The sequence below is a fragment of the Zootoca vivipara genome, chromosome 6 (assembly GCF_965207765.1).
Source record: "Zootoca vivipara chromosome 6, rZooViv2.hap1.1, whole genome shotgun sequence".
In the NCBI taxonomy this organism is placed as follows: domain Eukaryota; kingdom Metazoa; phylum Chordata; class Lepidosauria; order Squamata; family Lacertidae; genus Zootoca; species Zootoca vivipara.
The window spans coordinates 84670976-84692860 of record NC_142589.1 but is presented as its reverse complement, the minus strand read 5'-3'; the positions used below and the strand labels follow the sequence as shown (position 1 = coordinate 84692860).

Sequence of the window (21885 nt, the reverse complement as noted above, 5' to 3'; positions counted from 1 at the left end):
CAGATATGAAGTATCAGAAAACAGAAAGGCTTCTTTGTGTTGATGAGGAGATGAGTTTGTCTCAAATTAGACTCACATTATTATTATTATTATTATTATTACTGCTACTACTACTACTAAATACCACCCTTCATCAAAAGATATCAGTGTGGTTCACAGAAGAAAATAAAAGATAAAACACAAGAAAATAATTAAACCAAAACAGCAAGACAATAATAACCCCCTTCCCACAGAAGGATATTAATGAGCCAAAGGCCTGGTATCACTAAAAGATACCAGCGTCATCAAGTCTAGTTCCAGATTTGCCAGGCTTGTGACTGGGGTTGTCTTGAAAACAATGGTTCCATTGTATCATCTTGGGTTGGTTTGTGGTTTTCTGCTCCTCTGATTCCTGAATGTGCTTTGCTGTGTTAGGCTGCAAGGGACCGGGTCTGCTGCCCTCACCAAGCCTCTCAGCAGATGTTCAACTACTGTTGTTTCCTATTGTATTTTTATGTTGTGAACAGCCTTGAGATCTGTGTATGAAGGGGCTGCATGCAAATTCAATAATATTCAATAATAATAATAACCTACCATTAAAAAAAAATGCTTCCATGCAGCAAAGGAAGCAGAGACGCAACATTTCTTTGTGTCGCTAACTCTTGATGCATTCGCCTCTCTAGGTGTCAAGAAATCTAAAGCTCCCTGAGACATGGGAGCCCAGTATATAGGGATTGCAAAGATTGATTCTCTCTCTGTCTGTCTCTCTCCCCGCTTCCTGCTTCCTCCTAAGTGGCCCAAAATCATTACAGATTAACAGCTCAGAAAACCTCTGGCCGGCTCTTGCTCAGCAATATTGCTTTCCGCCTCGGTCCCTTTTCTCTCCTGTGTTTTGTGTGTCAATTAACAGCCGTCATTTTCCATTGCTAGGAAATGAATCGCCCGCCAGACCCCAGCCAAACTGGGAATTTCGCCCAGGGACAGAAAGGACTACCCTGATGGTTGATGGCCGCTTAAAGACCCCTCTCCCAGCCCCCACTTGTCACCTAACCACCTGCTTCGGTCAGAATTAACCAATGTCAACAATTAGGTAACAGCCTTGCCTTAATCTCCACGCGCTCTGCTTCCCCTGTGTCTGTGTGTTAACATTCGAACTAACAAAGACCAAGACTTTGAAATTCCTCTTTTGATTTTCAGCTTTGAGCTGCCATAAATCGATCGTTGCTTGGTGGGGAGGGGGTGGGCGGCTTCAGTTCCCAGGGAATGGGTATAGCTTAATCGTTAGAGCTGGGGAGATCAGCCCTCCGATTCCTATCTCCTTATAGCCTTTGATTCAGAAGAATGAGGACTAGAAACTTAGCTTTGTTTTTAGGGAAAGGGACCAAAGGGTGAGTGACAAGAAGGGAGCTGGTCTAATTTCTCTAGGAGTGGAGAGTTCCAAAGCTGTCTGTGAGCGACCGAGAAGCCACCGTCCTGAGAGGGTGGCGGTACCAAGAGAGGACCCTCTGCCCCGAGATCTCAGAGCCCAGGCAGGTTCATTGGAGGGAATATGGTCTCTCAGATATAGCCTGGCGCTGAACAGAAGAGCACATGAAGTGGGTTGGGTGGGTGGGTGGGGAGACGGCCTTTTAGGGGACAGCAATTGCTGGCTGCCAATCTCAGCCGCTGCTCAGCACCTCCTTCCTCTCCCTCCCTCCTTCGCAGGGAACAGCCGATCTTCAGCACCAGGGCACACATCTTCCAGATCGACCCCGCCACCAAGAGGAACTGGATCCCCACCAGCAAGCATGCGCTGACCGTCTCCTACTTCTACGATGCCACACGCAACGTCTACCGGATCATCAGCGTGGGAGGCACCAAGGTGAGCAGAGCCGTCTTAGGCGCATCTGGCACCCCGTGGTGCGAAGATCCCTCTGGCGCTCCCCCGCCCCGTTTCCCAGCATGGCTGTCTGGTGGGCACAGCAGCGCGGCACCCGCTGGCGGCCCGCACCCTGGCGCATTGCGCCACCCAGCCTTGCCTTAGAGCCAGCCCTGAAGGTGAGAGAGGCAGTGAGAGCAGGAGAAAACAAACCCCATTATAGGCTTGCATTTTGGGGGGAAAAAACCTTTTTTGTTTTGTTTTTAAGAAATAAACTGTAGAAACAGAGCACAACCATCGTGGCTCGTAACCTTTGATAGCCCTCTCCTCCATGCAATCCTCTTTCAAAGCCAAGTTGTTGGCCGTCACCGTGGCAGGGAGCTCCTCTGTTCAACTCTGTGTTGCATGAAGAAGTATTATTTTCTTTCACCCGCCCTGAATCTCCCATCCCTCAGCTTCCTTGGGTGTCTGCAAATTGTAGTGTTCTGAGAGAGGGAGGGAAGCTTTGAAATAGCCACTGTCTCTTGACCTAAGGCTGAATGAGACCCTTAAAAGGCTTGCCTTTCTCTGCTCCCCAAAGGCCATCATCAACAGTACCATCACCCCCAACATGACGTTCACGAAGACCTCGCAGAAATTTGGCCAGTGGGCCGACAGCAGGGCAAACACCGTCTATGGCCTGGGATTTGCTTCTGAGCAACATCTCTCCCAGGTAAGAACTGGGGGGCAGGATAAGGAAAGGAAGGAACGGTTTTTTGTTTTTTGTTACTAAACTTAACACACCCTGCAAAGCGACATACTACTGTTATAACACTACCCTAATCTCTGAGAATTGAGAAACTCCAGGGGGGTTCCAATTGCTCGACCAGGGCTGTGTCGTTGGAAGGAAGGTTGGTGGAGACTGCAGTGTCCTGAGGATATATGGTTTTATTTGCACATGAGTATGACCTGAGCATTGTAAGGGGAGCTCACAGCATTCACACCCCAAGAGATCTGAGCAAGTTTGCAGATGACACCAAATTGGGAGGGGCGGCTAATACCCCAGAGGACAGAATCACACTTCAGAATGACCTTAAAAGATTAGACAACTGGGCCAAAGCAAACAAGATGAATTTTAACAAGGAGAAATGTAAAGTACTACACTTGGGCAAAAAAAATGAAAGGCACAAATACCAGATGGGAGACACCTGGCTTGAGAGCAGTACATGTGAAAAGGATATAGGAGTCCTGGTAGACCACAAACTTGACATGAGTCAACAGTGTGATGCAGCAGCTAAAAAAGCCAATGCAATTCTGGGCTGCATCAATAGGAATATAGCGTCTAGATCAAGGGAAGTAATAGTACCACTGTATTCCGCTCTGGTCAGACCACCTGGAGTACTGTGTCCAGTTCTGGGCACCACAGTTAAAAAAGGATACTGACAAGCTGGAACGTGTCCAGAAGAGGGCAACCGAAATGGTCAATGGCCTGGAAACGATGCCTTATGAGGAACGGCTTAGGGAGCTGGGTATGTTTAGCCTGGAGAGGAGAAGGTTAAGGGGTGATATGATAGCCATGTTCAAATATATAAAAGGATGTCATATAGAGGAGGGAGAAAGGTTGTTTTCCGCTGCTCCAGAGAAGCGGACATGGAACAATTGATTCAAACTACAAGAAAGAAGATTCCACCTAAACATTAGGAAGAACTTCCTGACAGTAAGAGCTGTTTGACAGTGGAATTTGCTGCCAAGAAGTGTGGTGGAGTTTCCTTCTTTGGAGGTCTTTAAGCAGAGGCTTGACAGCCATCTGTCGGGAATGCTTTGATGGTGTTTCCTGCTTTGCAGGGGGTTGGACTGGATGGCCCTTGTGGTCTCTTCCAACTCTATGATTCTATGATCTTGGTTAGTCACAGCTTTGGGTCCAGCACAGAGCTTCCAGCTCAGCTCTCACACAACTCTTTTGTTCTCCCACTTAGCAGCTTTGGAAACTTTGGGGGGAAATCTAATAAAAATTTTAAATTATAAAAAAACGAGTTAAAGGGTGCTGTAAAGCTAGCAAGGTAGAAGAGGGTAGGGCCTCTTTTTTGACCCATTTTACAAATATCCAAGCTGGCGGCCGAACCACTCCGTTTTTTTACCCTGCTTAGTTTGCAGAGAAGTTTCAGGAGGTGAAGGAAGCCGCTCGCCTGGCAAGGGAGAAGTCGCAGGATAAGACGGAGCTGACCAGCCCAGCCCTCAGTTTGACGTCCCACCAGGTAAGCAGGCCAGATTTCCTGTTCCCCAAAAAAACCCTGCAGCGGGGGATGGCCAAGCATGGGGAACCTCTGAAAATGAGGCCCGGCAGGGTCCGAATTTGGCCCATGAATCTGTTTCGACCCTGCCCACCTGACACCATCACAGCCAATGTCTCATTTGAAAAATAAGACTTTAGAGCTGACTTGCCCCCAAATGGCAAATGGACATTTTGTTTTGGCAACTGCACCCTTGGTCTAAGGACCCATTTTTCCCCTAGAGATTATATACCTGAGTTTCTAACATGGCTGCTTACGTTCTTCGACTACAATGGCTTGTTGGCTTCCGCCGTGCAGAGGTGGGATTAGATAAACTCCTTCTGCATCTAGGCTTTAACAACAGGATTCTGTATCCAGGCTCGAGCAACAGATTTGGAGTCCCCGTCTGGCCCCCCGTGTGCCAGCACTGGCGAACTAGGGGAGCAGGGTGGGGTGGGTGACAGGAACCTGGGAGAGATGGGCAGGGGTCTGTTTCCCTCCTGGGTAACAGGGACAGGCAGGTGGATCTGGGGGGTGGAGGACGCCATGTTCCTAGGTCTGGGCACAGATGGATCAGCAGCACATGCGGAGGAGGGAGTGTGAACAGTCCCTTGGCCTGGAGAAGGAGGAGGAAGAGGAAGAGAGAAGGGAAGCTTCGCATTGAGCAGGGAGGTTTTTTTTTAAAAAAAATAAAGCCACCATTTTAATACTTAGCAAAGCTTCCGAAGCGCTAAGCGACAGTTCTAGTTGAATTTTTTAGCACCCAGTGGCATGGAGTTCCAGAGGAGCATAAAAAAGGTTACGGTGAGGAAGAGAGGAGGTTCTTCTAGGTTTGGATAGCAAGAGAACCACCTGGGGTTTTTGGAAGGTTTGGGATTTCCCAGTGTGGTACGGGGACTCGACCCCTCGGAGGGTGCGTTTGTCCATGCGTGAGATCCCACCTTCCTGGAATGCTACAGGTGGCTCTTGAGGGCACCTGAAATTGGACTCTGCTTCACCTGCCCCCTCCCCATGCTCTCCTGCCCCACAGATCCTCCCCAGCCCCATCATCAGTTCCAATGGACCCGGAGACGACAAGCTCTTCCGCAGCCAGAGCGCCGACATGGAGATGACGACGGAGAGGGAGCGGATCAAGAAGATGCTCTCCGAAGGGTGAGGAGGGCGACGGAGGGGGGTTAGGGAAAGGGGCTCCCGAATTGCGGCTATTTTATTCCTGTTCAAATCTTGCTCCCTAGCAGCTGGGAGAGCTCAGCTGGTAAAGCGCAAGCCTTTGAGGCTCATGGGCTTGAGCCACATCTGGGCAAAATATTCCTGCCTTGCAGGGGGTTGGACTAGATGGCCCTCGGGGTCCCCCCCAACCTTACCTTCCAAGTCCCGGGACTGCAGAATCCGGGATTGGCAGCCGTGTGACACCGGAAGTTGCGTCGACGTAACTTCCGGTGTCGCTTTGCCCTTCTATGGGCACCAAAAATGGCCGCCGCCGGCTTGAAAAGTAGCTTCTACGCATGACCGGAAGGGCGTCAACGCAACTTCCGGTGTCGCCCCGCCCATCTATGGGCACCAAAAATGATTTGTGCCCATAGAAGGGCAAATCAAAAAGGAAAAAATTGCCTGCCGGCAGGAGAAAATAACGGAGAAAAACGGGAGACGAAGTGATACGGGTGACCACCGGGAAAAGGTAAGTAAAAACGGGGGGTTTCCCGGGGAAAACGGGGTACTTGGCAGCTATGCCCCCAACTCTGCAGATTCTGGGATTCTTGGCAAAGTGGCCGTTGGCATCCACCACTGACCCTCTCTGTCTCCTTCCCAGCTCTGTCTGCGAAGTCCAGTGGGAGGCAGAGTTCTTCACCCTGCAAGACAACAACAACAAGCTGGTGGCCGCCTTGAACGAAGCCAACGCCAACGTGGAGCAATGGAAGAAACAGCTGGCAGCCTACCAGGAGGAGACAGAGACCCTGCGGCAACGGGTGAGGGGGGGACCTTTGGGGAGGGGCCTTTGGTGTGGGAGCCTGGTTGAGGGGCTGACCGAGACGGCCGCCATCTTTGCAGCGCACTTCACCGTGGTCGTGATCTCAGGGGGCCATTATGTTCTGCTCCAGGTGATGCTCTTGGTGGTGCAGGGATTGCAAACTCCAAGGGAAGTTTCAAGGCAAGAGTTTTGCTTAATCTTTCATCATTCTGCTGCTTGTATTTCAAACCCTGCCTGCGGCGACTTCATATATGGGGGATAATTTGATAGGTAATCCATCTTTGGGCTCCATTCTTCCTTAGACACTTTGTCATTATGTCCTCTTAATTTGGCAGTCAGTTTTGCCATTTCAGCAGAGTCCCATCCATTTCGTAAGCCATTCCTGGCTGTTAACCAGAAGGTTCGTGGTTCGAGCCCACCCAGTGACGTCTCTGGGCAGGATTCCTGCATTGCACGGGGTTGGACTAGATGACTCTTGGGTTCCCTTCCAACTCTACAGTTCTATGACACCAATAGGCACCAATTCTGTGGGAGTAAGAGAGGCTGTGGTTTTGCTGTGAATAGTAATATTAATAATAATAATAATAATAATAATAATAATAATAATAATAATAATAATTTTATTCTTTATACCCCACCCAAATGGCTGGGTTGCCCCAGCCACTCTGGGTGGCTTCCAACAGATATAAAAACATTATATAACATCAAACATTAAAAAGCTTCCTGATACACAGCTGCTTTCAGATGTCTTCTAAAGGTTGTATAGTTTTAAATCTCCTTGACATCTGATGGGAGGGCCGGCGCCACCACCGAGAAGGCCCTCTGCCTGGTTCCCTGTATCCTCACTTCTCGCAGGGAGGGAACCACCAGAAGGCCCTCAGAGCTGGACCTTGGTGTCCAGGCAAAACAATGGGAGTGGAGACGCTCCTTCCGGTATACTGGGCTGAGGCCGTTTAGGGCAGGGGTCAGCAAACGTTTTCAGCAGGGGGCCGGTCCACTGTCCCTCAGACCTTGTGGGGGGCCAGACTATATTTTGAAAAGAAAAAGAAATGAACGAATTCCTATGCCCCACAAATAACCCAGAGATGCATTTTAAATAAAAGGACACATTCTACTCATGTAAAAACATGCTGATTCCCGGACTGTCTGTGGGCTGGATTTAGAAGGTGATTGGTCCGCATCCGACCCCCGGGCCTTAGTTTGAGCACCCCTGGTTTAGGGCTTTAAAGGTCAGCAGCACCAACACTTTGAATTGTGCTCGGAAACGTACTAGGAGCTGGTGAAGATCCTTTAGGACCGGTGTTATATGGTCTTCAGAGCGGAAGCCTCTGGACTTTGACCATGCAGCCAATGGTGGAGCTTCATGCTCCGGCACGGGGGGGGGGAGGGAGTGGAGAGCAGGCAGGGGTGGGGCTGGTGTGCGTCCTGGGGGCGGGGCACGCCGCCTGCAGGGGCGGGGCGCCCAGTGCACGGGAGGGCAGCCGCGATGGCACCCTGCCAGGATCGCGCTGCCGGGGGCAGTGCGCTCCCCCCGCACTCCTCTTCCTCCGCCAGTGCATGCAGCCTCCTTGGCCCAGGAGATGCTGGCTGCGCAGGAGTGGTTGGATAAGTACCTCTCTAATCCCTCACCCCCCCCCCGCAAAAAGAGAGGCCCCACTGACAGCCTCCTCTGAGGTCAGATGGTTCTGCAGCATCTCTGGGTAATAGCAATGGCACCTAGAACAGGGACAGGACAGAACTGGCCACTCCCCAGCGGAGGCTGATGGAAGGGAGGTGAGCAAGCCCTGATCAGTAACTTACACAAAGTAGTTTTGGAGGGCCTTCAAGAGACTCTCTCTTGTTGTTTTGTTTGTTGCCAATATGTGGCTGAAAGATCATGATGGGGCAGTTTGTATTTCCTCTTCTAGTTTGCGGTTGACTTCTGTGGGATAACTCAGTTCTCAGAGCACGGGACTCTTAATCTCAGGGTTGTGGGTTCGAGCCCCACGTTGGGCAAAATACTCCTGCATTGCAGGGGGTTGTACTAGATGACCCTCGTGGTCCCTTCCAATTCTGCCATTCTGTGATTCTACTGGTGCATGGTCTGTGATCTGAATGTTGCTGATATGTGTTGTTTTGACCAAGCGGATCACGCCTGGGGTGCATAGGATAACAACAACAACAACAATTTATTTATACCCCGCCCATCTGGCTGGGTTTCCCCAGCCATTCTGGGCGGCTTCCAACTGAATATTAAAAACAGTACAGCATCAAACATTAAAAACTTCCCTAAACAGGGCCGTCTTCAGTTGTCTTCTAAAAGTAAAATAGTTGCTTATTGCCTTGACATCTGCTGGGAGGGCGTTCTACAGGGCGGGTGCCACTACCGAGAAGGCCCTCTCTCTGGTTCCCTATAACCTCACTTCTCGCAATGAGGGAACCGCCAGAAGGCCCTCGGTGCTGGACCTCAGTGTCCGGGCTGAACGATGGGGGTGGAGACGCTCCTTCAGGTATACAGGACCGAGGCCGTTTAGGGCTTTAAAGGTCAGTACCAACACTTTGAATTGTGCTCGGAAACGTACTGGGATGCTCTCTAGCCTCACCTTGTGCCGTGGCGGCTGGACTGGAATGTGTAGTGGGTGTCGCCTGGGTTCTCTCCCCCCATATAGATCAAAAAGGCTTCCGCCTTTTAACATTTTTAGTAGCCGGCAGGAGACTTTAGTCTGTGCAGCTCCCTCTTTGAGCAACTCATCTGCACGTAGAGCTCTGGCAGAATCCGCCCCCATTTCCCAGCAGAAGCTGACTCTTTGGGGATAGGTCCCCACAGAGGGTAGTTTAATCAGGATACGCCCCAGACGCTCGGAGCTTGGGGGAATCGGCACCAGATCCACTGCTCATCTCTGGGGAAGTATTTCCATGTGGCAGGAGGGAGAGAGGCAGGCGTGTAATTTCTCTCCCAGCTCCGCTCCCAGAGGTCGCCATGCACACGTCCCTGGTTTCATTGCAGCCCCTTGGCATGGCGAAAGACGCTCTGTGCTTGCTAATATTAGCTCACAACCAAGGTCTCGTCAGGTTAGATGGGGAAGAGGGAGAGGGAGAGGGGGGAGAGAGAGAGAGAGAGGGAGAGAGAGAGAGAGAGAGAGAGAGAGAGAGAGAGAGAGAGAGCAGCCGCCTCTTGTCAAGGCCCCCCCCCCACTTCAGTCTTTGCGGACAAAGGAGAGGTCACTGCCCCACCCTGACTGGTACAAGTCTTTTTTTGCGGGTGGAGGGGGGGGGGCGGAACTAGGAAATACACAATGCCCTCTGTCTCATTCTCTCACCTTCCCACCTCGCTTTTGGGGCATTATCCGTGCATGCATAGCTCAGTTGGTTAGAGCATGGTGTTGATAAAGCCAAAGCTACAGGTTCGATTCCCGTGTGGGACAGCAACGTATTCCTGCCTTGCGGGGGAGTTGGACAAGAATCAGACCCAGGTGGCGCTGTGGGCTAAACCACTGAGGCTAGGGCTTGCTGATCAGAAGGTCGGCGGTTCAAATCCCTGTGACGGGGTGAGCTCCTGTTGCTTGGTCCCAGCTCCTGCCAACCTAGCAGTTCGAAAGCACGTCAAAATGCAAGTAGATAAATAGGAACCGCTACAGCGGGAAGGTAAACGGCGTTTCCATGTGCTGCTCTGGTTTGCCAGAAGCGGCTTTGTCATGCTGGCCACATGACCTGGAAGCTATACGCCGGCTCCCTCGGCCAATAATGCGAGATGATCGCGCAACCCCAGAGTCGGTCACGACTGGACCTAATGGTCAGGGGTACCTTTACCTTTACCAGAGGTTCCCAAACATATTTTGCCTACTGCCCCCTTTTCAGGAACAACAACAACTCAGCGCCCCCTCCCCCCCCCCGGGGAAAGCTACCTTCTTTAAGCAAACAAACAGAAAAATGCAGCAACAAATTTGTGTTCTTTTTTATGTACCTGTATTTCTGCCTATGCCCTATGGCATAGTGAAGAAAGATGTTGTTGTGAATATGACACCTTGAAGCTCGGAAATTATAAAATTATTTATTGAAATCAACCCTAGTAACATTCGCATTACATACAGAAAAATTAAGATAGTGAAGGATAATATTAAAAATAATCCTAATGAGAAATAGGAACCTGGTGCGCTGCTATCAATTTACTATTTTATTAATTTTTATTCACTCCCCCCCAGTTGCACCTGGGGCTGCTACCGCCCCACCCCCCCAGATTGTTCCAGCACCCCACAGTATCGCCCACTTTGGGAAACGCTGGACCAGATTAGCCTCAGGTTTCTTCCAATTCTGTGATTATCTGGGAAAACCTTTACAGTGGATTCAGTGAGCGCGTGATTTGAATATCTCATCATACAGGAACTGGGGAATCTGAGCCAGGCCACTTGTCCATCTAGCTCAGTATTACCCGCACTGACTGGCAGCTGCTCTCCAGGGTTCCAGGCTCAGAAGCCTCTTCCAGCCCTACCTGGAGATGCCATGGGGGCATTGAACCTTCTGCAGGCAAAGCAGATGTCCTGCCACCATTGCTGCCAAGTTCTCCCTTTTTTTAAGGGAAATTCCCTTATGCTGAATCGGCTTCCTCGTGAGAAAAGGGAAAACTTGGCAGCTATGCCTGCCACAGAACTTCGGCATGGTTCATTGAAATAAACCAAGGATCTAGCCCTCAAGCTTCTGGTTAAGGGGTTAATTGAACTAGGAGCCTTGTGCCGTCAGACCCAGTGAACCCTCCCTAGCTCCGCATTAGTGGCAGAATCTCTGCTTAGTCTTAGGCAAGTGACATTCCCCGCCCTACCTGGTGATGATGAGAACTGAACCCAGGATCTTATTTGTGGAAAACATGGGCTCTGCCACTGAGCTACAGCCCTTTCTCATTTCTGGGGGGAGGGGGAGGAAGGGAGTTCCCCTCTTTTTGCCTCTGATACACACACACGAACACACACACATTCCTTCTCCCTCTTTCGAAATGGTAACCATAAAAAACTGAATTTTGTTAGGGCTGCCATATGTCTGGATTTTCCCAGACATTACTGGGATTTCAAAGGCAGAATTGACATCCGAGGGGAATTTCCAAAAGGTTGCGCTTGGTCCTGGATCTTCGGCAATCGAAAAATCGCGTGGTGGTTTTTTTTTGGGGGGGGGTGTTTTCGTAAAAAAAAAAAAGCAGCTCAGCAACTTTGGGGGTGTCCTGGTTTTTACATTTTGAAATATGACAACCCCAATTTCGCCCACAAGCACCTCGAACAGAGAAAGGTGAGCTGTCAGCGTTTTAAATAAATCGACTTAAATGGAGACACTGGAGATGAAATTCCTTTGCTGGTGGGGTGGGGAGAGAACTGGTGGATTCTGAGGGCAATTCTCTGTAAGGCAGCTTGGCTTTCAGGAAATATCAAGGTGATCTCTTCTGCGTTAGTCATACTCTGAGCAGACTCAGTCGCCTGAATGACTCGAGCCCATCAATTCCAGTAACGTCTATTGTGGCGCCACTCTTTGATTGATATATGGTGTTTTTTTTTAAATTTCACTTTGGTATTGGGCGGGGGGAGAGTGTTAACATTTCCAGTGGATCTGGAATATTGTGTTTGTTATTTGTTTTTTTTTGCATGCTGGAGGTTTTGGGAGTCGTTGTGTTTCGAAACCCTGAAGCCTTTTGCAAGGCTAAAAACACAACCGTAATATGGAACGGAAACAAATTTGTGAGAAACAAATTCGGGAAAGCCCAAACACCCCTCGAAAAACAACAGGCCACACTAAAAGCCCTGCTCTGAGTTACTGCAGCGTTTGCGCGTCTAACATTTTGGGGCCTTGGAAAAGAAACCTTCATGCAGAACACAGTGACCGACTGGGTCTGGATCTGGCCAAAGGGGCCCAGCTAAGGCCAGCATCCTGTTCTCACAGTGGCCGGCCAACTGCCCCACAGGGAAGCCCCCAAACAGGACATGAACCCACAAACAAAACCTCATGAACCGAAATGTCATGATTGCCCTTGCCTCCTTCAGCTTGTCTCCACCGTCATGAGGGCTAGAATCTTCCTTTCCTCAAACGTCTGAGGTTCCAAATTTGCCACTGGGATCTCGCTCTCTTCCACCCCACCCCAACACCCTTCCCCAAGGCTCGTCCTGCCAGACTCCCCACCCCGCCGCTCCCTGCCTTTCCAAAGCAGCAGCTGCTGGCTTGTAGAATGCACTTCTAAAAATGTAACCCTCCATCTTGATGAATAATTGACATTCCCTCTCTCTCGAGCCGACCCCGTTCTGCACGCAGCGTTATTCGGAATAGAGGCGGGTGCCTGGCTACCTCTCTGATGGGTTGTTGTCATGGTTTTTGGGGTTTTTTTTGCAACGGTGCTTAGGGCTGCCAGTACCGCTTCCAACGACCCAGGCCTGAGGACCCGGCCCTGTTGTTGGACTTGTTCCTACGCTTTTGCATCAGCTGGCCTGGCTTTGCAAGGAAGGGCAGGAGGAGGAGGAGGAGGAGGAGAGAGGACACACGAGGTCACCTCCTTTGTGCTGCTAGAAAGGGAGCACCGAAGCATGGCTTCTGTCTTAGGAACATGGGCAGCTGTCCTGATTGGCTCTCCTGATTGGCAAAAGACTTTGTCTTTGGGAAGATGGCTTTTGTTGCGTAAGACCCCCCCACAAATTGGCTATAACTGATCAGAGGCGATTGATCCCGATTGAAGCGCAGAGTGTTTGAGGATCGGGACATTTGCAGGGAAACCAAAGTGCTTGTTTACAAAGCTATTGTACTACCAACCTTAGTGTATGCTTGTGAAACATGGACCACTTATAAACGCCATCTCCAACTTCTCGAAAGATTCCATCAACAGTGTCTCCGAAAAATTTCACACATCACTTGGGAAGACAGGCGAACTAATAATTAGGAAGAACTTCCTGACAGTAAGAGCTGTTCGGCAGTGGAATTTGCTACCAAGGAGTGTGGTGGAGTCTCCTTCTTTGGAGGTCTTTAAGCAGAGGCTTGACAGGCATATGTCAAGAATGCTTTGATGGTGTTTCCTGCTCGGCAGGGGGTTGGACTGGATGGCCCTTGTGGTCTCTTCCAACTCTATGATTCTATGATTCTAATATCAGTGTACTGGAAGAAGCAAAGATCACCAGTGTCGAAGCAATGATTCTTCAACATCAACTTCATTGGACTGGTCATGTTGTTTGGATGCCTGATGATCGTCTTCCAAAGCAACTACTCTATTCCGAACTTAAAAATGGAAAGCGTAATGCTGGTGGTCAACAAAAGAGGTTTAAAGACTGTCTCAAGGCAAATCTTTAAAAATGTAGTATAAACACCGACAACTGGGAAACACTGGCCCGCGAGCGCTCCAGTTGGAGAACAGCCTTTACCAAAGGTGTCATGGGCTTTGAAGAAACTCGATCTCAGGAGGCAAGGGAGAAACATGCTAAGAGGAAGGCACGCTTGGCAAATCCACACTGTGATCAACTTCTGCCCGGAAACCTACGTCCACTGTGGAAGGATGTGTGGATCCAGAATTGGCCTCTACAGTAACTTATGGACCCATTGTTAAAATACTCACCTGGAGTACTGTGTCCAGTTCTGGGCACCACAGTGCAAGAAGGATACTGACAAGCTGGAACGTGTCCAGAGGAGGGCAACCAAAATGGTCAAAGGCCTGGAAACGATGCCTTATGAGGAACGGCTTAGGGAGCTGGGTATGTTTAGCCTGGAGAAGAGAAGGTTAAGGGGTGATATGATAGCCATGTTCAAATATATAAAAGGATGTCATATAGAGGAGGGCGAAAGGTTGTTTTCTGCTGCTCCAGAGAAGTGGATACGGAGCAATGAATTCAAACTGCAAGAAAGAAGATTCCACCTAAACATTAGGAAGAACTTCCTGACAGTAAGAGCTGTTCGGCAGTGGAATTTGCTGCCAAGGAGTGTGGTGGAGTCTCCTTCTTTGGAGGTCTTTAATCAGAGGCTTGACAACCATATGCCAAGAATGCTTTGATGGTGTTTCCTGCTTGGCAGGGGGTTGGACTGGATGGCCCTTGTGGTCTCTTCCAACTCTGTGATTCTATGAGGTGTGTGGCATCCAGCCCTGCCCTGCACCCCCTAAGCCAGGCTCCTGCCCTCCAGTGCGATGGAGGGCTCTGCAGCATCCGGCTCCCTACCCCTGTTGGCGTCAGGCCTTGGGGAGTTGGGGTGCTGTCTCTCCCTTTGTCTCTTCTGCCCCTAAACCTGTCTCATCATCTTCCTCAGGTGGCCGAGCTGGAAGCCCAGAGAGGCCACGAATCCTCAGGGGAGGCCAAGGAGGAGCCCAGTCCTGCCCTGGAAGAACTGGAGCAGTTGGTGAAAGCCAGAGACGAGGTAAGGGGCCGGTGTCACCCTCCTGGTGGCTCAGAGGCTCAGCTTACGATTTCCTGCTGTGGCTTTTCCTATAAATTTTCATCAACACAAAGAAGCCTCGCTGTATTCTGATCTTATCATATTTGTTCTTGGTACCTTGCTCTCATTTTGAAAAGGTATCTTCCCACATTCTGTAAATAAATTTTGATACTATGCTATATTACACAGAAATGTTTAAACGCTGCTTTGGTTTTCCTGGAACAGGCATCCCCAAACTTTGGCCCTCCAGATGTTTTGAGACTACAATTCCCATCATCCCTGACCACTGGTCCTGTTAGCTAGGGATCATGGGAGTTGTAGGCAAAAACATCTGGAGGGCCGCAGTTTGGGGATGCCTGTCCTGGAATCTTCCTGCCACACCAGGGTGGAGTCTTGCCTCATCCTTTGAGAGCCACTGTCGTCTCATGGTCTTATTGCTGGATGCTGAGACATAGAGACAGTCTCTCATATCCCGCTTGCACATTCCCTCTCGACTTGGCACAGGGCTGCCCCTGTTGCCCTAACAGACCAACACCCCCCCCCTTCACACACACACCCCACCCCACGACAGATTAGCTGTAGTTTCCCCATTCCTCCTTGCCCTGCCAGCCCTCCTCCATCGCTCTCCTTTCCGCATCAGCAGCTTCCAGGAGCCCACACTCCACCTCTGCTCTTGCTTGGGCGCCAATTAAATTAACAGTTTAAAGCAGAGTTTTAATTACAGGGCATGCGCCTGCTCTAGACGCAGATCCGCCTTTCCAGGAATGCTGCGCAAGGCAGAAACTCGTGTGCTGGCGAGAAGAGGCTCTGTGCTGCGTTGCTTTTCTCTCTACTCCATGCCCCCCCCCCGGACTCATAGCACTAAGAATTAGCATTTCTGTAAAGCAGGGAGTGGGCTAAGCTGCAGCCTCTCAGGATCTATGGCAGTGGGGTGGGGGTGGGGGGCTTTGTTGCAATTTGCTAGGTGCCTGAGGTGTCCCGCCCCCCCCCCCCCCGGGCACTGCTGTGGTTCAGCCCTGGGGGCGTAAATGAAGGAGCGCGAGTTCCTCTGAGCATGTGCTGAGCCCCGGGATTTGAGACTAGGTTAATATTTTATTAGAAGAATTTCATTTATAAAAAAGAGTGAGAAGGAAAGAATGAAAAAAATTGAAAGGCAACGAAAAAACACTGTTACATTACCATACATTAATATACAGATGTGTATATTCTTATTATGCCAATACATCAAACTCATGAGTAGGCATCAGGGAGAAATTGGGGTTGTGTGTAGAAAAAAATAGCACTGGGGTCAAGTATTCCTAAAATGGCATGGTCAAAATAACACACAATGGGGGTTATATTAGGGAAAATAGGCTATTGCATGCAGAAATGTGACTATCCAGACAGCGGCGTAGCTAGCCGCTGGGGCACCCAGAGCGGCAACCCGCTCCATACAGCGTATGCGCAGCACCACTCCATACAGCGTATGCGCCGTACGGAGCAGGTTGCCGGCGCCGGCGCTCCAGCACCAGCGGGATCGCGTCGCGAGCAAGCCATGGAGCGAGGTTTCTTAAATAGCCTCACTCTGCAGCTTGCTCGCTCACCTGCTTGGCACACACTTTGCTTCTTCCTGCTGGGGCAGAGGCGAGGGGCAGGCCAAGGAGGGGCATCAGTGGCCGCCGCTGACATCCCTCTCTGGCCTGCCCCTCGCCTCTGCCCCAGCAGGAGGAAGAAAAGCGTGCCGGCCCAGCAAGTGAGTGAGCAGCCAGCCGCCGAGCGAGGTTTTTTACCGGGCAGCGGCTGGCTGCTCGCTCACGGGGGGGGGGGCTGAGTGTCACCCCCCTCCAGGGTGGTACCCGGGGCGGCCCGCCCCCTACGCCCCCCTTGCTACACCGCTGTATCCAGAGGGGCAGGTGCATTAATGGCCTCTGTGCTCCTGGCATCGGCCCTCTGAGTTGATTCATTGCTGCCTGGGGCTGTTGGGAGTTGTAGTCTAAACCGCCCAGAGGACGCCAGGTTGGCGATTGGGCTCGTTTAGCCTCTCAGCCATTGCATTTTGCAAGGGGGAGAAAAGTTGGTTAGAATGTATCCATTTTCATTTTAATAGTTGCAACCAAACCTCGTTTTGCAAAACAAATAATGGGGTTTGGGGGGGGGAGGGCTGTCTGACCAAGGCTGTGGACACATACCCTCCAACTTCTCCCCGATGAAAATAAGGGTGTCCTATTCAACAACAACAACAACAACAACAACAACAACAACAACAACAACAACAACAACAACAACAACAACACCCTGCCCATCTGGAGACCCGGCCAGATGGGCGGGGTATAAATAATAATAAATAATAATAATAATAATAATGATAATAATAATAATAATAATAATAATAATAATAATAATAATAATAATTAGAAAACATGAAACATTTAAAAAACTTCCCTATCCAGCCTTTGGATGTATTCTAAAGGCTGTATAGTTACTTATTTCCTTGGCTTGGGGGGTTGCCTAGCAGTCCAATATTTCTCCACTGAAAAGAAGGACGTCCTAAGGAAAAGTGGGATGCTCCAGTATCAGATCAGCTTTTGTAAATCTGGGACTGTCCCTGGAAAATAGGGACACCGGGAGGGCCTGGAAACATATCCCAGGTAAAGCTTGTGAATCCCCTTGCCCAGAGGATCCTGGGAACTGTAGTTTGCTAATGGTGCTTGGGGTTTAGCTTTTGTTAACAGTAAACTACAGTTCCCATGCTCTTTAAAGGTATAGTTCTCTTTTTTGTTTCATAGAATCATAGCATTGCAGACTAGGAAGGGCCAAAAGGAACATTCTTCCATTCCTGTTTGCATGTTTTTTTTAAACGACACAGGAACTACGGCAGCTAAAGGGGCAGAAAGGAGGAAGCTGGGATACGGATGAAGAGTGTGAAGACACCCGTCAGAAGGTGCAGGTAATGGGGGGGGCAGGAGGGGAGGATTAGGGGCAGCTGCAATGGTGACTCAGCCAAATCTCCCTGAACAGAAGCACCAACTTTTCCCCAACCCCATTTGCTCCTGATTTAAAAACATTTGTTTGCCACCCCCTAAGTGACTTAGGCCTGCCTGCCAATTCCTGTAACAACAATTATTTTATTATTTGCACCCCACCTTTCTGACTTGTTGCCCCAGCCACTCTGGGTGGCTCCCAAGACACATCAAAACATAATGAAACATCAAAACATTAAAACTCCCCTATACAGGGCTGCCTTCAGATGTCTTCTAAAGCTTGTATAGTTCTTTATCTCCTTGACATCTGATGGGAGGGCAGGCGCCACCACCGAGAAGGCCCTCTGCCTGGTTCCCTGTAACCTCATTTCTCGCAGGGAGGGAACCGCCAGAAGGCCCTCAGAGCTGGGCCTCCGTTTCTGGGCTGGAAGATGGGGATGGAGACGCTCCTTTGGGTATACAGGGCCAAGTCTATTTAGGGCTTTGAAGGTCAGCACCAACACTTTGAATTGTGCTCAGAAAAGTACTGGGAGCCAATGTAGGTCTCTCAGAAGTGGTATTATATGGTCCCGGTGGCCGCTCCCAGTCACCAGTCTAGCTGCCACATTTTGGATAAGTTGTAGTTTCTGAGTCGCCTTCAAAGGCATCCCCACAGAGAGCGCAATGCAGTAGTCCAAGCAGGAGATAACCAGATCATGCACCACTCTGGCGAGACAGTCCACGGGCAGGTAGGGTCTCAGTCTGCGTACCAGGTGGAGCTGGTAGACAACTGCCTTGGACACAGAATTGCCCAGCGCCTCCATGGTCCAAAATCACCCCCAGGCTGCGCACCTGGTCCTTCACAGTGACCCTATTCAGGACCAGGGAGTCCTCCACGCCCGCCCGCCCCCTGTCACCCTGAAATAGCACTTCTGTCATGTCAGGATTCAACCTCAGTCCATTTCAACCATCCATCCTCCAACCACCTCCAGGCACTCACCACACAAGACCCCCTGCAAAAGAAACATGGATTGAACATTTCTGGGGAACTAATTGAGAGGTGGTCTGTGTGCAACCCAAGTGCTCTTCCCCGGGGGGTGATGGTCCTGGGGTGGCCAGGAGCAGGGATCCCTCATGATCACAGGGAGACAGAGAGTTCCAGGCCCCTGAGGCCGTTCTCCTCTCCCCCCTTTTTCTCGCCAGGACTTGGAGAGGCGCAACACAGACTTGGAGCAGCGCCTTCGCCTGGCTGAGCAGTCTCTGTCGGAGACACTTTCTGAGCGGGAGAAGATGTACCACGAAGTGGCCAAGGTGGCGGAAATCATGGACATGAAGATCTTCGAGCTGAGCGAGCTGCGGCAGGACTTGGCCAAGCTGGTGGAGAGCAACTGAGCCTGGCCATAGGTGGGGAGGCTGCCCCGATGGTTCTCCTCGAAATGGTTGGCCTGGCGGAAGCGGACAGGCGACGTGGCTCTAAAGTGGGTAGCTGGTGGGGCACATTTTTGGTCCTCCACAAATGTTCCTCCAAGAGGATGCTGGACATCGCAGAATCGTAGAATTGGAAGGGAGCCTGAGGATCATCTAGTCCAACCCCCTGCAATGCAGGAATACGCACCTGTCCCATAAGGGGATCGAACCTGCAACCTTGGTGTTCTCGGCACCAGGCTCTAACCAGCTGAGCTATCCTGGCTGACACCTTCAGGCTTCTTTTTCCTGGCCTTAGTTCCCTTTCGGATGCTTCCATTTCTACAGACACAGTTATCCTTTTTCTAGCCAAGTTAGTATGGTGGTTCCCCCCCCCTTTCTTTGATCCAGTAGGTTTTTGATAGAGAACTCTTCTCTCCCCCCCCCCCAGCCTTACCAGAACCAGCGCCTGATTCAAAAACCTTTCTTGTAATCCTCCTAGCTGAGTCTTTTTCACAAGCTTGCTTTTTACAGATTACCAGAGACCTCCCCTTCAAAAAAAACAAACCCCAGAGGGAACCTTGACTCTCTTCCTGGAAGTAAATGGAGCTATTTTCTTCTCTCCGCCGCCCCCCACTCTCCTCCCAACAACACCCTCCTTCCATTGTACGTTTGGTTTTCTTTTTCAAAGCGAGCAATGGCTTTGTCTTAGTGGGGTAATGCGAATGTGGGAATGAATATTCAGCTTGGGAAAACTGGCGGGGCAAATTGGGGTGTGTGCAGGGGGGGAGGGGGGTTTGCTAATGTCAGAGGGGGGAAAGGCTATTTCCAGGGGGCCGGTGGGAGAGGGGCAGCGAGCCAAGCCAGCTGCCAATCTGGCAGGTTGCCCATTTCTGTAAATATTGTGCGGAACCAAGAACCTAACCCTCTCCTGGTTTGAGAAGGAAGCGCAGTTTGTTCAAGGAGTATTCCAAGAAGTCAGGCAGGGGGTGTGACTCATTGGCAGGAACGTAGGTCCTCACCTGCTTTGCTCTAGCCCAGGGGTGGCCAACTCCCAAGAGACTGCGAACTACTTGCAGAGCTAAAAACTGGCAGTGATCTACCCTTTTGGGGGGGGGGTTCAGGTGAAAGTTGTTGAGCTTTTGGGGGGAAGGAAAGCCCTGTTTTTTGGGTTCAGGGTGAAGTTGTTGAGCTTTTTAGGGAGGAAGAAGGCCTGTTTTGGGGGGGGTTCAGGGCAAAAATGTTGAGATTTTTTGGCAACCCAAAGTTGTTGAGCTTCTTTGGGGGGAGCCAGTGATCTGCCAGTGATCTACCACAGACACCCAGTGATCTACCAGTATATCACTATCTACCTGTTGGACATGCCTGCTCTAGCCCAAAGGTGATGGGACCTCTGGCCCATGAACCGAAAATATTATAATTATTATTTGCAGTCCTTTTATTCTAGAAAAAAAAGGTGCCGGTACACACTATGAAGTTGTTACACTAAGTGCCACATTTTAAACCAGGGCTTTTCTTCTAAGGAACCAAGGGCCAGTACTGCGTACCCTTGAGTGCCCCCTGGGGAAAAAAGCACTGATTATTGGTTACATTTGTATGCCGCCCTATATACCCGTAGGTTTCAGGGCGGTTCACAAGATAAAATCACAAGATAAAAACACAAAATGCATATTAAAAACCCAGTAATCCCCGCTCCCCAGCATATTTTAAAAGGGCATCGGGTGTCAATCAGCCAAAGACCTGTTACAGGTAGTAGCCGTGTTGGTCTGACGTAGTCGAAACAAAAAAAATTCCTTCCAGTAGCACCTTAGAGACCAACTAAGTTTGTCATAGGTATGAGCTTCCGTGTGCATGCACACTTCTTCAGATACACTGAAACAGAAGTCACCAGACCCTTTTGTATAGTCAGAGGGTGGGGAGGGGTATTACTCAGAAGGGTGGTGGGAATGCGTGATAGGAGTGGTAAACCTGTTGACGACTGTTAACGACTGCAATTGGTCTTGCAGGAAAAAGCAAGGGGTGAGCTGGCATAAGAAAGCTTTATCATGTATAATGAGATAAGAATCCAATGTCCATATTCAGACCAGGTCTCTCCATGCTTTTAAGCTTGGTAATGAGTCGCAATTCAGGAACTTCTCTTTCCAGTCTGTTTCTGAAATTTTTCTGTAATAAAACAACTGCTTTGAGATCTTGTATAGAATGTCCTGGGAGATTGAAGTGTTCTCCTACTGGTTTCTCTGTCTTGTGATTCCTGATGTCAGATTTATGTCCATTTATCCTTTGGCGTAGGGTTTGGCCTGTTTGTCCAATATAGAGAGCTGAAGGGCACTGTTGGCATTTGATGGCATACACAATGCTAGAAGATGAGCAATTAAATCGTCCTGAGATGGTATGTTTGATGTTGTTGGGGCTAGTAATGGTGTTGTCCGGGTGTATGTGGCAGCAAAGTTGGCATCTGGGTTTATTGCAGGCTCTGGTACCAGTGTCCATGTTAAGCTCACCCCTTGCTTTTTCCTGCAAGACCAATTGCAGTCGTTAACAGTCATCAGCAGGTTTACCACTCCTATCAGCCAATCACCCATTCCCACCACCCTTCTGAGTAATACCCCTCCCCACCCTCTGACTATACATAAGGGTCTGGTGACTTCTGTTTCAGTGTATCTGAAGAAGTGTGCATGCACACGAAAGCTCATACCAATGACAAACTTATTGGTCTCTAAGGTGCTACTGGAAGGAATTTTTTTGGTTTCAGCCAAAGACCTGGTTGAAGACGAACGTTTTCACCTGGCACCTAAAGGTGTATAATGAAGGCACCAGGCGAACCTCCTTGCAAAGAGCATCCCACAAACAGGGAGCCACTGCAGAAAAGGCCCTCTTCTTGTGTTGCTACCCTCCAGACCTCTTGAGGAGGCACACCGAGAGGGGCCTCAGAGAGAATGATTGCAGGGTCCGGTGGGTTCATATGGTCCACAGTGCTGCAATGTGGTTCCCCAACCTGTGCCCACCTGACGATGGCAGTGCCAGCCCTCTCCATTGCAATTTTCAATTTGCATGTCTCCGTTAGGTTTGAACCGCTGCACCCAGACTTCAGAGGCGATTGCCGTAACTGCCAGTCCGCAGTTACGGCAA

The 21885-nt window shown here is 50.1% G+C and overlaps 1 protein-coding gene across 2 annotated transcripts in view; it reads left to right on the top strand.

Moving 5' to 3' along the window:
• HOMER3 (homer scaffold protein 3) overlaps positions 1-19423 on the top strand; it is a 39564-nt gene extending 20141 nt beyond the window's left edge. Inside the window, exons 3-11 of one of the 2 annotated variants that reach the window (XM_035120914.3) lie at positions 910-1069; positions 1684-1840; positions 2418-2549; positions 3964-4071; positions 5117-5238; positions 5897-6053; positions 14288-14395; positions 17259-17339; positions 18556-19423. In XM_035120914.3, the coding sequence (XP_034976805.1) occupies positions 1056-1069; positions 1684-1840; positions 2418-2549; positions 3964-4071; positions 5117-5238; positions 5897-6053; positions 14288-14395; positions 17259-17339; positions 18556-18744 (1068 nt within the window). In that variant the 5' untranslated portion in view covers positions 910-1055 and the 3' untranslated portion in view covers positions 18745-19423. The remainder of the gene's footprint in view (positions 1-909; positions 1070-1683; positions 1841-2417; positions 2550-3963; positions 4072-5116; positions 5239-5896; positions 6054-14287; positions 14396-17258; positions 17340-18555) is intronic. The other variant, XM_035120915.3, reaches the window with a different exon arrangement.
• The last annotated feature ends 2462 nt before the right edge of the window (positions 19424-21885 follow it).